This window comes from Geospiza fortis, unplaced genomic scaffold (assembly GCF_000277835.1).
Source record: "Geospiza fortis unplaced genomic scaffold, GeoFor_1.0 scaffold12, whole genome shotgun sequence".
NCBI classification, from domain to species: domain Eukaryota; kingdom Metazoa; phylum Chordata; class Aves; order Passeriformes; family Thraupidae; genus Geospiza; species Geospiza fortis.
The window spans coordinates 5,866,716-5,882,612 of NW_005054323.1; the positions used below are offsets into that span (position 1 = coordinate 5,866,716).

Below are 15,897 nucleotides of genomic sequence, written 5' to 3' on the forward strand. Positions count from 1 at the left end.
CCATAACTTCACAGCAAATAGTTTAGTCTTCGAAGACTGCATTATCATTATGTTTTTCAGCGACCAAATATGGAGTGTCTGAAATCAGAACAAAAAGGAGTCAGTTGTAGAAACAGAATCATAACAGTAGAAAAATAGAAATAACTAGAAAAGCAGTTGCAGCCTCTGACTGCTGAAGAGTGTCTCTTCTTCTGGTGTTTAGTGAAACAATTTTAAATACCCATATTGCAATGAATTAGGCTTCATGTTACAAAAAGCCCCTTTGAAAGTTCAGATTTGTCTTCTTCTAAATATTCCTAGTGTAAATCAGGACTTAATTGATGCAGCGACTTCATTGAAACAACAATATCCTGGATTTCCAAGAAGAAGCTTCTCTGGATGTGATGGAAGTCTCCTCAATGGTGGTTAAAGATACCTGTATATTCATGGCCAAAAACCCCAGCACTTCAAAGCCCAGTATAAGAATGAAAGCAGGTGTTTTCAGCAGATGCTTAGTTGAATTCTGACCTGTGGGTAGACAGATGCATCACATATAAGATCTTACTTTTAGAGATAGTAGTTGCAGTTATAGTCACAGATAACCCCAGAAATGAGGGTGACTGAACAAACAGCAAATCAACTACTTCAAGTGAAAGAATCGTCCAACTTTTAAGGACAAGCTGTTTATGTACCCATGTGAACATGACCAGTTATTTGCTCATGCAGTTAAAGCTGACCATCTGCCATTTTCTATGCTTTCAGGTCAATGCAGCTATTCTCATTCTTCTGGCCAAAGCAAGCACGACTTCTGGGGGAGAGGCATGCTGTTTCCAGTTTCCTCAGGCTCCTCATCACCTTCCAGGCCTGGCAATGTTTCCTTGGAAAGGATTCCACTGCCTCCTTCCAAAGGGATGAGAGGGCATGGAGGGGATCTGTGGCAGGAGCACAGCTTGGCGAATTGGTCAAGGACCAGGCTGAAAGTAACTGGAAATGGCAGAATAGTAAGACACTTCTGTAGTTCAGTGATGAACTGATTTGTGAATTTATTGTGATGTGACATCTTCATTTAACTGTCATTTTTGTAGCAATTCTATCTGACCACACAATAACTATAAACTACATGAGTTTGCTCTGAGTCAGACCTGGGGCTATTTAAAAAAACTGTAAGGAAAAAGCAAAAAACAAACCAAACATTTTGAGGATCCATGTATGCAAGAGAGGAATAAAATCAAGACTTGAGGGAGGAAACAGGCATGAAGCAACTTCAGCAATTATGAAACTTCCAATCTTATAAAAATTATGGGAAAGTTAGAAGTTGGTGGAACCAGGCAAATGTATAGAAGCTGTGCATCTGGTACTGAAGTTATAAAGCTGAAAATACTGTTAGCTTAAACAGAGAATAGTTATTGAAACCTTTTCCACTGATTCTCCTGCTTAAGTTATACTGATTTAGCTAGGTATTCAGTAACCTTCTGCTATTGTGACCTTAAAAATGACTGGAATCTATTTTTATGGACACTGAGCATTACACTTGTAATTTGTGCTTTTTAATGGCTCCTTTCAGAAATGATACGCTTCTATACTAAAAGAGAAAGAACTAAACCAAGACATGCTCTGCATGATGTATAACCTAGTAGTAAATGTTGCACAAAGTCTTCTTGTTTCTATAATACATGAACATACCCATCTGATTCTGCTGTTCTATGTCTTTCAGGTTCCTCCTTCATCTGTATATAGAAATGAAACAGATGTGGTTTTCAAAGTAAGAGTATTATGGGTGTTGGTTGGATATTTCCATGATTTCTTTCTGATTCTGCTCTTTCCAGGCTTTATCACTCCTAATAATTTGTTATGTCTAATACTTTATTTTTCTATCTTTCTTTTTCTTTGGTGTAATTTCCCTTTATTTATGATAATTTATATAATAATTAATTTTTATTATTTTTAATTTAGTTTAAATAAACGAATTTAAAGAGCTGCTTGTAGGTACTAACCCTTTCTTTTCCTCTCCTGTTCTTGTGTGATACTGTAAAATGAAGTATCATGGGATTGTATCACTCAAAATAGAGGATGACACCTCCTCAGCTGAAACCAACAAGAAAGCACAACAACAGATAAATGTAATCTCTAGGAAGACAGAAATCCCTCTGTCTGATAAGGCAGAACTTGCAGCTGAACCAAGATCAAGACATAAGGTATGAAATATTTTTTCCATGGGCATTTTCGCCATCTGTTTTCAGTCGTGTTGTTTTCCAAAATGATTTAACACCTAGAAGAGTTTTCATGGCATACAATTTTAATATAAGACCTAATTAATCTGTTTCATTTCACTTGTTTCGTGTAATTATTTTCCTTCAAATATTCAAATGACATTTTCTCTTTCCAGGACTTAAACTCTTTTCAAAAGGCTTGTACACCAGATTTAAAGGGTCTCTTGCATTATGAAGAAAGCACACAGAAGTTATTTCAGTGTGATGGGATATCATGGAAATTCTGGAATTCCCAAAGCAAGGTAAAAATGTAGCCATATGTAGGTATCTACATCAGAGCATGGAGTCTAGGATTGGTGATACCCTAAAGCAGAGGACCTGTTATTTACTTGAACAGGGCATAAATGTTAACCAGATTCAGGTTTGCTTTCAGCAAAAACAAAAATTTCCCAGAAATATGAAGAGGACTTGACTGCTGTGGTTGCCTTTTCTCTCTGTCATCCACAGGTGCTCCTGGACAAACCACATGAGCACTAGTGTTGTGGTGCTTGGGACAATGGGAACATAACACAGTCAGTGAATGTAGTCTGTGGGAGAATAGGTGGAATTTAGTAAAATAAGCTTACTTAGGTATTCTGTAAATATACATTCCCCCCAGCACTTAAGATGTCATGCTGAATTTTGTTGCACTGCTTTCCCTGTACAGAGTACTGCAGTCAGAAAATGGTGTCCAAACTAATAGAAAATCTTTAGAAGATTTTTGGAAGTGAATCCTGCTGTCACCATTAAAGCTACTAATTATAAACTGTAGGATCCTCTGTCAGGCATTATCTCTTTAAGTCTTTTAAGCAATGCTGTAGCTTTATTTATAGGCACCAAAGCTCATGCTTGGTTTAATTCTGGACACTAGTGCACAGACTACCTGTGTATAGACAGAAGTCTGCTTTACCTCTTCCTCTTTTATTTTAGGAGGTAACCATGAAGAAATGTCCCTCTGGATGGACTTATCATGAGGGCAGCTGCTACTTCCTGGTAGTGAATCACAAGGTCACCTGGAACACTGCTGCTCGGGCGTGCAGAGAACAGTAAGAGACCATCATGCATTTGCTGTACAGTGCTGTTGGCCCTGAGACGAATGCTGCTCTTGAGACCAAATTTATTTGGATAAGCCGAGCTTTGGCTGCTCTGCACAGCTCCCCCCAAAGTTGCACAAATCCTGGGATTCAAACACAGTGGATGATAGAAATATTACTCTCAATGCTTCAGGTGGTTGTTGAATTCCCAAAGCTGTCCATCTGCAGTGAGGATATTTTCCTAATGGGAGAGTTAGTTTGGGAGAAGAGAAACTCAGAGTCAGTAGAGACTCAGAATTTATTCCTCTCTTACCCACTACTTCCCTGGCACTACCTCCTCTTGATATAACAATGGTAAAATCTTGCCAACTCCTGTGTGCCTCACTGCATTCTTCTGAAGATGCAGCTTTGAAGATTCTGTAACTAGTGAAAACTTTTACATTCAGTTTAACAGTGCATTTCTGACTTTTTAAGGATATAACAACAACAACAACAGTAACGACAACAACAGTAATAATAATAATAGTTGTCTTAAAGTAGGAGACAAAAAACCTGTCAGTCTTGTTTTCTGGATACATGTTTGAGATTTTGGCTTTAGGGGTATTAGGTTAGCCCTGGAAAAAATGTTAGCCATGGTATCATGAAGCTTGTCCAAGGATAGGCATGCTTTGTACCTTGTCCTGAATTGTGAGCACCAGGTTGAAAACCAATCTGAAAAATAGGAGGGGCTTAAACAGAGCTCTCCATTACTCCAGACCTCTCCATTACTCCAAAGGAAAATTGAAACAGGGAAGAGTGGGAAATGATAGAAACAGTGCATGTTCCAAAAGTAATGGATGGACATGCTGAACAGTGAATCATGGCCAAGCATGCATAACAAGCATTGATTCATTCCACTTAGTTATGCCAGATTATGTTGTCTTGGCAACATGCAAAAGAAAAGTTTTGATACTACCTCCTCCCAGCTGATGGAAGATATTCTTTACTAAAGTGTAAATGTTATGTCCTCTTGTGAGCTGATCCTAAATATTGTGTTAATATTTGGTTTACTTACAATTTCAGCTCCTAATTTTTTTTGTTATTATCTGCTTTTATTATGTGACTTGTTAATAAACAATCCTATAAATTGCAATTTTTTTTTCTGAAGGCTTCAACAGTAAATTGATCTCTTGGAACCATATGTCACTCTTCTGGGAGGTGTTTCCTATCTTCTAAAAGAGTGTGGTCTTTGTGACCCATATTTTTTGTAGGTGGTAGCTTCTTGATAGTATGCAATGTAGATACTAAACTGAAGAAAAGTAAATAAATGTAAACAACAGTAACTAAAGGACAATGTTAAAAAAACTACACAAAAAATCAAGGCATATCACTGAATCCACAAGGAAATGAATCCTAGGGCAGTGGTAATTCAATTAATGCCATGCTAGCATTGACTAAGGAAGATTTATCCCAGTAAATGGAGTACTCCTTGCCTCCATCTGGAACTAATTTACAAAAGTACAGCTCCAGGAACATGCTAAAATGTGTTAAAAGAACATAACTTATTAAGTTTTATTTTGTGCTTTTCCCCAGCTCCTCCGGCAATCATCACCACCATTAATTGTGGTGTTTCTGTTATTAATACCGATTCTATTGACATTTAAATGTTTCCAACAGGGAAATAAAACTACCATGGAGGTCAGCCCTCAATTTTCAATAGATCAAACAAACTAGATATTAAATGAAAATATTAGAATTGACTTTCAGTCAATCAGCCAACTTTCATGAAAAAAAGAATAATTTTTTACTACTACAAAAACTGGCATAATTTTAAGATCCTATTCATTTGTCTTGCTAGAATTTTTCTATTATGTGGAACAGAAAAAAGAGCCCAAGCATTGTTGAAGTCGATTCACTAACAGTCTCCTGCCCTACCCTTTTTGAGACAATCTTGCAATCTTGAGATGATGGACTTAGGAACAGGCTATACAAAAAGTATACAGAAGTTGGCAGGCTGAAAAGTGTCTGGACAAGGGCCACAAAGTTGATCAAAGGACAGTAAAGCCTGCCATGTGAAGAAGAAGGCATAGGCGAGGCCTTATCACTGTATTTCGATATTAAGGGGCTAAGAAGAGGATAGAGACTCCCTTTTTACAAGGAGTCACATAGAAATGATGAAGAGCTAAGAGAACAAATTATTCCTGGGAAGATTCCAAATACACTCAAGGGATTTTTTTTTTACTGTGAGATCAGCCGTTAGAAGACTCCCCCCAGGGAGATAGCAGAATCCCCAACATCAGACACTTTTAAGGTTTAACTAGACTGAGTGCTGGCCCATCTTGTCTGGACTGTCCTTTTGCCAGATCATCCTTGCAGTTCCTTCCAACATGAGAGTTTATGATTCTATTCCATCACAGTAATGTTATTTATTGGGGAAGCAGTTGTTGTCTAGACATAACTACATATGCATGGGCTAATGCAGGCCTGTTTGAGTTTATATTGACATTCATTGTATCCATCTGTTACAGGTGGTATACAACCCTTTTCTTTAGTTTCCATGTTCAAGGGTAGAAGCAGACAAAAATAAGTCTTGTCTTGATGCAAGTTTCTATATATCAGTGTTAACTGGGGATGGGGGACAGGGAAATCTCAGTTAATTGCTGTGAAAATCTTGCACTATTTCTAACCCTTCTCAAATTCAGTGGAAAGGTGGTTTAAGAACTCATTTCTCTAGCTTTGTTTGTATGCATAAAAGACTCTTGGCAATGTGAAGAGAAGCATCTGGGGGATATTATGGCTGAGTGATCCCACAGCAGTCTGATTTAGAAGCAATTTTGATGATTTATGCCACAGCTCTTGTTTATCCAGTAGGAACATGTCCTCCCCAAGGGTCAGTACAGCAGGGCTCACTTGTGTGTGAGATGGTTTCACTGCGGCCACTGAAGGGATGAAGAACTGCATAGACAGAACCCACAGTTGCGTCTTTTGCCTTGTTAGTCATATTATACCTTTATCTTTTTTGAAGTTGAACATTTAACTAAAGCTCAAATGTTATTAGGTTTCAGGTCCTTTACTGCTAGCTGTGTAAGGCAGCACATGCTATTTTGTTTGAACAGCTACATGTGGCCCCAGTCCTTCAGAATTACAGGCAGAACCATATCTAAAGTAATAGATTCATGATGGCTCAGTGTTCCCTAGGAACATCAGTCCTCTTCTAGTACTGGTTCTCTAAGTGACTGGTTAACTCATATTATTGTGTGTGACTCCAGCAGAGGAATCCAGGTACCTAGAGTAATTTTAAAGGCCTTGTGTATGCTGTCTGGCTTTCAACTCTCAGTCTGGAAGTGCAGGGCTCCTGCAAGCTCTGCATCATGTCTGCCACTTTCATCTGAATGCTCTGAATGATAGGAGGTGTTGTAAGCAACACTAGACACCTATTTCAAGGCATCAGGATGACTCCCTCGGTGACCAAACAAAAGACTGAGATAAGCACAGTCTTTCAGTCACCCCCACACCCTTCAACATCACTATAGGACAGGGATTTACTACAGCAGTTCAAATAAAATGTTATGTCCCATGGAGACCTTCATACTTAGTCAAGTGTGCTTTTGCCAATATTAAATTTACCAAAATGGTACAAGACTCTTAAATGTATCAGGCAATTTAATAGAAAATCAGTAAAGTCTTTGTGCTAAGTATTTTCCATATAATATTTCAAGGTCAATGGTTATCCAAAATGTTTCCTTAATTTGTGCAACTGCTCTAAGATAAAGGATGCTCTTTGCTCAATAACAAAAATTATAAAGCATGCAGGAACAATTTTAAATAGATGGTTTAGAACAGAGAAAAGTGATGTGTGTGGGTTTGTTGTGGTTTGTTTTGGTTGGTGTTTGTTTGTTTTTTGTTTTGTTTGGTTTTTTTTGTTGTTGTTGGTTTTTTTTCTTTCCCCTGGGTACGTAATGTCATCCAATCTGAGCATGAAATCCCTAATAAGGCATAATAACTCCTTATCTTGACTAATTTACATTAGGAAGTGTTAGATGCACACTCCATTAATAACATTATCTTGTAATTTCCGGTGTCTGATCCTATGCCTCAAGGTTCAGTGAGTAACATTATGGAAGTGCTCTGTTCTTTCAGGATGGTTTGCATTTCCCTAAAATACACAACCCCCCTAAACAGGTAAAACAATTAGAACAGTTGTTCTCTCTTCAGTAATGTGTTTGTGAAGCTGTACTTAGAAAACACTCCTATAGAGAAAAGATTAGGTTAAATTATAATTATTGTAGTGCTTTCCTTTTCCAGTGATAAAGTCTCTCCCTGGTATGTGGATTGAAGTCTGAAACTGTTATTGCTCAGACTACGCCTGTATGTCATAAATGATAGAGCAGTTACTGACACATATTGATGCTTTTTGGTGCATGATGCTTTATGCTCACCTAAAGTAAATTACTTAGTTCTTGGGTTTTGAGTGTCCTCAAGCAGAACTCAGATAAAATGCTCTATTTTTTTTCTTGTTCACCTAGTAGTGATACCACAGAAACTGCTGTGAAAACCTCTTCTCAGGTCCATTTGGTCAGTGCAGCCACAGTCACTGGCAGGCAGAATGGAATCCTGCTGCTGAAGCAGTTAGCCTGGGAGGACACCCTGAATTAGCTATGCCTGCTTTCCTGGACTCTGTCTGTAGAAGAAGATGAAGTACAAAAATTACTGACAGTGTTTGTCAGTGTAACAGCTTTGTTCCTAGCTCACCAGAGATTCTGTGCCTGGCAGATTGGCCCAGAAGGGTGGAAGCCTGCCCCAAGGGTGGAACCCTTGGGACATACAGGCACATCTCACCCTGATGACAAGCACAGCTAAGCTCAGCTGACACCTTCACTGGGTGCAGTTTTGGGGGCCTCTACCACAGTGGTTGCACAATACTGACCCCTTCACGACAGTTGTGAGGCTGTTCTGCCGCACCTTTAGGTGAGGAGAGTGCACACAGGTGTCAGTGTGAACCTTTATATGCTGTTCTCTGGTGGCCCAGGAACTCAGAGTGCCCCTGATGGGCCCATTGTTACTGCACAGTGCCTGCCCCAGGGCAGCTGTGATTGCACAGGCAAGGGCCAACACCCAGCTGACCTGCTGGCCTTGGCAGATGCACTGTGCAGCATGGAGTAGAGGGCAGCTCCATCCCCTCCTGCTTTGGTTGGCCTGCAGGGATAATGGAGGAGGACTTTGCAGCAGGAGCATCCCCCCTCAGAAACACAATGAATTTATTTCATGTCCTGGCCCTGTGGACCCAGATTAAGGAATGGTCCAGATTTTGTGCAGTATGGACTGCGCAGAATATTGCGGACTATTACTTTGGATTCTTCTCATGTAAATTTTTCCTGCTCCCTTTGTGTGGCATCATATGGAATCCATGGGATCAGTACTCTTAGAAGACATACAGGGCAATAAGGGGAATGGAGTTCCAGGCATGGATCTTTAACTAGGCAGCATGCTTAATGGTGGGCTTTCCATCTAATATCTGCTCATGGTCTCCACAGTGAGCTCAAGTCTGCCATGCCATTCTTCAGGCCCGGTTGCTGCCCCAGCTCCTAAAGAAGAGAGTTATCACTTCATCTGGAGCAATAGTGATCTTCTGTCTCTGTTATCTGGCAAAAGTAATGAAATTAGTAAAATCCTTACAATACCATTTACTTATTCTGATGTTAGAAAAGTCTGTTTTTCCTCTCTTAAAATGTTTTTATGAACAGTGTTGTTTGCTCTGGCCCTATCAACTGTCAGCCAGGATATTCGGGGAGGCTGAAGGGGTTGGCATCACTTTTAGACTGAGCAGCAGTCAGAAACATGGGACAAAATATACGTCAGCACCAGATGTTCAGCATCAGAGGGATGGCAACACCAGGTGTGACATGTAAAAAGGTGATATATCAATGCAGACACAAAGATGGATAAATAAGAACGTGGAGCCACTGATGGCTGACAGTTCCCAGCAAATGTGAAGAATGACATTTGTCTCTTAATGCCTAAAGATTTAGCCTGATCTCTAAATGGCTTAAGAATAGCCTGCTGGTGCTTGTATGTTTGGTACTGGTTGCAAGACTTCTCAGTGGCAAGGCCACTCAGTGGCTAGAGTTTGCAAATCCTCCTTTGGAGCTGGCATACTATAAGTACAAATGCAGAGCAGAGCTTATGTATTGACTTAATTCAGAAATTAGTCTGCTTAATACAAACCAGAACTTCTCTCCAATTTGAACTAAATGCGTACCCACTGCAGACAATCCTCTAAAGAATGTGTTGCTTTCCAGATACTAAATTAAATTTCTTGTGATGAACAACTGGGGGAACCCACGGGATACCTGCATTTACTGAGTACAGGTTCACAGGAGGATGGAGAAACATAACACCTCAGCTGAAACCCAAAATTGAAAAGGATGAAAATGCAAAAAAATAAAGGGTTGGGATAGAGGCAGAGGAAGGAAATGGGCGGGGGGGGGAATGATATAACAACCCGAATGTTGATTTTAGAGGATGTGTGTGTAACTGTGACAGGGGATATAGATTAGACATAGTGAGAAGGTTCTTCTCTCAGAGGGTGGTTGGGCATTGGAACAGCCTCCCCAGGGAAGTGGTCACAGCACCAACCTGACAGAGTTCAAGAAGCGTTAGGACAATGCTCTCAGGCTCATTTTGTGGTTCTTAGGCTGTCATGTGCAGGGCCATGATTTTGATGGTCTTTGTCAGTCTCTTACTACTCAGGACATTCTATGATTTTGTGATTCTATCATTACTTCTCAGAACCACATTACCACTTAAATGTATTATTCAAAGCTTCAGTATTGTCAAAATATGATTTTAAAAAGATATCTCCTGCTCTACTACCAAATAGATGAAGTTGTATCTTTCAGCGGCTTGGATTTCATTGTAGGAAGTTTATTATTTTATGGAAAGTAAGGTATCAATAATTGTGCAAATAGTTTAAAACACATTTTTTGAGTATGAGGCACATATTTCCTGCATACATTTCCTTCAGTTGCTAAACTGATTTAATTTTTCTGTTAGAGAAACCAGATTAGGACTTTAGTTCCTCCCCAGGTAATCCATAATTTTAAAACTTCATCTTCATGTAATTATTCCTTCATGCCAGTAAATTGTGGTTTTCCTGTGACTCATTATTTATTTACTTTATAGTAGAATCAACACCCATTGTTGATAAGTTGATGGGAGCTGTCTGTCACTCTGTGGAATGCTAATTACTCTGCCCTCTCTCGTTGAGCTTAGGTACCTGGGGAGTCTAACAAGTGTAGCTAATGAACAACACATGCAGTGGCTGTGGGACTTCAGTGGGAAGATGCCCTTTTGGATAGGCAAGTATATTGGCTGCAAGCCTCTGCAGATTGCAGTTCCTGTGCATGTTGAAAAGCAGAAACTGCTGTAGCAGTTCAAGCCCAGTTTTCAAACACTGTATTGTTCTCATATTTCTGCTGCTTTATTATTTCAGTGCAAGGCATAAACCAAAAAGCCATCATTTACCTGGTTACTTTTATAAGTCTTTATCAAAAAGATGTGTTTATCATGATGTCTGTTGCCGAACTGTTTTTGCCTTGAAATCTTTCCTATTTTGACACAAGCTAATGAAAATAGCTCCAGCTCCTACAATTTTGTTTATCTTGTCTTTCTTTCAACTGTTACTTTATTTATCCCTAATTTAGCTTTTTCTTTTATTTTGTTTTAACTTAGATGATTATTTGTGTTACTCATAATTTAATGGTGTTGTCTTGTGTTAGAAATCTTATGAATTAATTAGATGATAAGCTAAAGAATATTTCATCATATCATTTCAGATTTAGCTACTTCTTATTAGGCACTTAATATTTAATGAGAAATGGAAAGAATTTGGATGGGTCTTCTTAGTACCTCCTTTCTGTGAATGACAGCCTTAGCTCATATACTAGTGCTACTGCTTTTTTCTAACCTTGTTTCTGCTACACTGTCCTCAGTGTTGTTCTTTCTCTCTGATTCTGAACTGTGATTATCATCTCTTAGTAATTTGCTGAGATGGACCTACTAGGTATGCCAAATTAATTTAGAAAAATACAGTTAGTTTTGGATCATGTTTAATGGTATCATAATTCTGCTAACTTGAAAGAAATAAACTTATTTGACCAAGATAAAGAGTACAAGGTTGTTATGCCAATTATGGTCTCATAAGAAGACGAGTAATGTCTGAAATTATGCCATGCCTATTGGTCTTAGTAACTCAGAGGCTAGGGGAAAAGATATGTTTTCTATTGTACTAATTAACACAAACTAGTTTTACAACTGTTAATTTAAACAGTGTAAATCAGGTCCATAAAGATCTGCAGAATTTTATATTCAGAAGAAATCTGAAGGCATCTGATGCTGCCCAGACTCCTTGCTATTTCAAGTATCGAAAGAGAAGCCTATGAGGTCATAGACATGCAATAGATGAAAGGAGAAAAAAACATTTTAGATACACACTATCGCAGAGAAGTGTACTTTCCTTTATTCATATGGCACTAACTGTGACTCAAGTGGACTAATTAAATCCTAATTGTGTTGTGCTTGTGTTCTATCAGATGTTTTCTTTTCTCTCACCATGCAACTGTATGCATTTTTTAATGAAGAACAACTTATAGAACCGCATGAGTCTCTTGGCATCTGGCTCCAGTGACAATAAACATCACTGATTTGATCTTACTGATTTCACACAGGTTTGAATGACCAAGTCAATCCTGGACACTGGGAGTGGAATGGAGGAGAGCCTGTAACCTACACAAACTGGAGAAGAGGCTCCTACCACTTTTCAGTGAGAGGAAGAAATTGTGTATTTGTGCAGAAGCGAGGAAAATGGCAAGCAACTGACTGCAAGAAGGTCAAACCAAACAGCTATATATGTTCAAGAAAGTTGTAATGGATGGAGGATGCCTCTGAAAGAATATGGACATTCAGGCTATTTCAGTATGTTAGCTGTGTTAGAAAACCATTTTAATCATCAGCAAGGCTTATTTTACATGCTGCCAGAGGTGCAGATGCACTGGCAACTAATGAAGGTATAGAGATCAGATGCAAAAAGTAAGCCCAGGTTAAGGTTTTGAAATCTCCCCAAAGACTTTGATCTGTCACTTACTTAGGAGTATTTTTATACCAAAGAGCTGGGTCTCAAGGCTTTTATCACACTTCTGTTCAAATGTACTTTTCCTTTAAAGAAAGTACCTTGTCAATTGATTTGCTTGGCTCTTAAAGGAAGGGTTATGAACTGCAGTTTTACTCTACAGTCACACAAAGAGGAATGCTGCTGGGGCTGGAAATAAGGGTAGACTGTTGCCTAAAACCAGATCTTTTGGGTGATGATGTGAGTGATATCATGTAAGTACTGGAATTTGTTTGGTGGATACCCAAGTACATCTTACAAAAGTACCAATGGCTGGACATTGCCTGGTGACAGAGTACTAACAGGAGCAAAGCCTTGTATTTCTTCTACCTCCCACGGCCAGCTTGAGAACCTAATGGATCTGCTCACACAGAGTTGCATCTGTTTCACATTCCTAAGCAAAAATTTTCTGGTTTTTTTCCCCGGAACTACAGGATGGTGTTGTAATTTTTAGTATAATTAAATAATGGGACATCTCTAAATCAAATCTTACAGCAAATGATGATTTATTTAAAAAAAACCATGAAAACTTAATCCTAGGATATTATCTGGGGATATTCACTGATACATGAACATCAACAGGATTTATATGTGTGTATAAACCAATGTAATCATGAGACATATTTTGTAGTAAAGAAGCTATGGCTTTTGAAAAGTATTAATCTAAGTCCTTATTAGGGATTTTGAGGCTTTTAAAAATCCAGATTTATTTCTAAGGATGGCTTAAAACTCAGCAATTAATAGGAAAAAAACAGCTGGCCAGAACTTTTTATTTTAGAAAAATATAGTTGCACTATAAACATTTTGTAACATTATAGTAGATTTATATTTGAAATGTCAAAAGCTTGCTTTGGAAACTTTTACTGCCAGCCTTAAAATTACAAAAAAACCCCCCCAACCAACCAACCAACCAACCAACCAACCAACCAACCAACCAACCAACCAAAAAAACTCCCCAAAACCAACCAAACAAATAAAAAAACCCAAAACAAAACAAAAGAACAACAACAACAATAAAAAACCAAACCAAACCAACCAATCAAACAAAAAAAAAACCAATCAAAAAAAAACCAAACAAAAATGAAATGAGGATCCAAGCATAGGCTTCCTAAAAAAAGAAAAAAAATAAAGGTCCTCTCAATGGGAGCCAGTGTGTGGCAGTTGGTTTGGAAGTGAGTAGGGTGAATTTGCCCTGCACCTATGAACTCTCATCCTTCCCATCTGCCTGCCTGCTGCTGGCAGTTGATCCCCCCCTTGCTCATCTGTTCAGCCAGCCTCTGGATCAGTTTTGCAATAGAACTGCAAAACCTCCTTCTTGGGTTACTCATAGCAATTTCTCAGTCCTGCAAAGGACAGACAGATCAGAATCACCTCTGCTTTCTGAGCTAAAGGACACTGTTTCAGGGGTTATATCTTCCTCTTCTTTGCCTTTGTCATGCATGGGTTACTCATCCTTCCTCCTTGCTTGCGACAAGTTTTATCAGCATGTGAGCAGCTTTGTATATAGGAAAGAGCCTCCCTGAAAGGACTGCTCCCAATAAATACGGGTGCATTGCAGAATCAGAGAAAAAACATACTGGGGACAGAACCTCCTCACCTTTTCTCTTGCTATTAACAGATGCAGACAAAAATATTTCCAGGATTTCTCTCTTTTTAAAATTTTTTAAAGATAATAATTATGAGAAGTTTTTAGACACTTTTGCTAGATAGAAACTCTTTTGTTTAAGGAATTTTCTAGGTCAACATAGATATGCTACTTGTCTCCAAACCAAGTACTCCTGAATATTTGGTTTTAGACCTGATTTTATTCCTGAAATTTTTCATTACAGAAAAAAACAAAGCATCTAAAAAAGCACTCTCAGTATCTTTTAGTGGTGTATTCTGGAATTTCAGTGAAAATTGACTGAGACATAAACTTTTATTTCTTTAGGGCCTTTTTAAAATAAAAGATGTAGAATTTTTTGGTGCTAATTTGATAAAGCCTATTGAGATTATTCAAATACCTCTCCCAATTATTTAATGCATTAATGATATCAACAGAGTGGGGATTTTGACAAAGGTGCTTGTTACTCGATCAGTAACTAATAAATGACTCATGTCATCTGACACAACAGTGACCTCAGGTTTGCTTTTGTGAGAGTAGGGGAAATTTTCCCTTTTCTGTACTTCATTTGAACTACTTTATAGTGATTTCTGTGCATGATGATTTTACTACACAACAAGATTTTTAGTTGTGTAAACTGCATGAGTTTACTGGCTTAGTTTTATCTAAAACAATACACTAATGAAACTAAAATTCTTATATTGCAGAGCATGTATATTTCTGCCCTGAAAGGCTGCAGATTTTTTTCCCAATACAATTAACTGTTCCAAACATTTAAGTAATAAATTTTATTTTTCCTGTCCTTAAATAGGTATTTTTTCACAGATCTTTACATCTTTAATTTCATTGTTAGATACTAGAGTTCAAAGAACAAAACATACTCAAATCAGAGAAGGCACAAATATTTTTTTTTCTGTTTACATAGGAAATTATGGCTTCTAAGAAGTTTAGAAATGGATGGGCCTACAGTTCTGAGGAGTTTTGGGGATTTTTTCATCTTCGGCATTTTTGAATTAGATGCTGAGTAAACTCCTGGAAAAATCAGTATTTAGGGGATCAGCACTATAAGGAGTGATATAAGGAGTATTTCAAAAGGCTGAAAATAAGAAAAAGGAGCACATAAATTCTGGTGTTCACATATGGATGCCACACTTTCTGGATAAACAAAGGATTTACTTCACCAGAACTATCCATAAATCCATACCCAAGAGCAACAGAACCAAGATGCTAAGTGAAAAGAATCTAGCAGTTACATTAGATTTCTATAAAGGGATGGGCTGTGTGAGCACTGTGTGTGCTTGTCACTTTTAACCACTTTCACTCCCTGTCAAATATCTCTTAAATATGTCAATATTTCAAACAAATTTGATAGGGAGGTAGTTAACTCAAAGCCAATGATTGTGGAAAAAATGGATAGGCAATAGGTCACAGGAGCACTTGTTCTGAACCAAAGTATTCTAAAACACTTGAGTTTTTACTAACTTTATATTTATCAAGTATTTAGTATGAAATGTATTAGAAAAGTTTTCCAGATCTTCTTCCTACATATGGATACTTTATTGAATGTCTTCAAGTCTTTATTCACTGAAATTATCAAAATAACTTTGAGAGAATTATGCATAAGATTCAGTGACTGCTGGTGATTCTGCATTATTTACATCGCAAGATTGGTGCTATGGTAATTCTTCCATTCAAAACACTATATATATTGTCATGTTTAACTCTGTAATGTGTGTTAATAAAAACCCAACAATATACTTTATTGAATATGAAATTCTTAATTTCAAAATTGCACAAAAACTTATTTTCTATTTATAATGACTTTAGTTATTAATATAAATAATATAAATGTATAATAAGATAAATTATATTTATATATGATATATA

The 15,897-nt window shown here is 37.8% G+C and overlaps 1 protein-coding gene across 2 annotated transcripts in view; it reads left to right on the forward strand.

Moving 5' to 3' along the window:
* FREM1 (FRAS1 related extracellular matrix 1) overlaps window positions 1-15,767 on the forward strand; it is a 64,610-nt gene extending 48,843 nt beyond the window's left edge. For both annotated transcript variants that reach the window (XM_031056879.1, XM_031056882.1), the window contains 7 exons: window positions 742-980; window positions 1,694-1,741; window positions 2,019-2,174; window positions 2,366-2,491; window positions 3,159-3,274; window positions 10,514-10,599; window positions 11,968-15,767. In XM_031056879.1, the coding sequence (XP_030912739.1) occupies window positions 742-980; window positions 1,694-1,741; window positions 2,019-2,174; window positions 2,366-2,491; window positions 3,159-3,274; window positions 10,514-10,599; window positions 11,968-12,167 (971 nt within the window). In that variant the 3' untranslated portion in view covers window positions 12,168-15,767. The remainder of the gene's footprint in view (window positions 1-741; window positions 981-1,693; window positions 1,742-2,018; window positions 2,175-2,365; window positions 2,492-3,158; window positions 3,275-10,513; window positions 10,600-11,967) is intronic.
* Window positions 15,768-15,897: the final 130 nt, after the last annotated feature.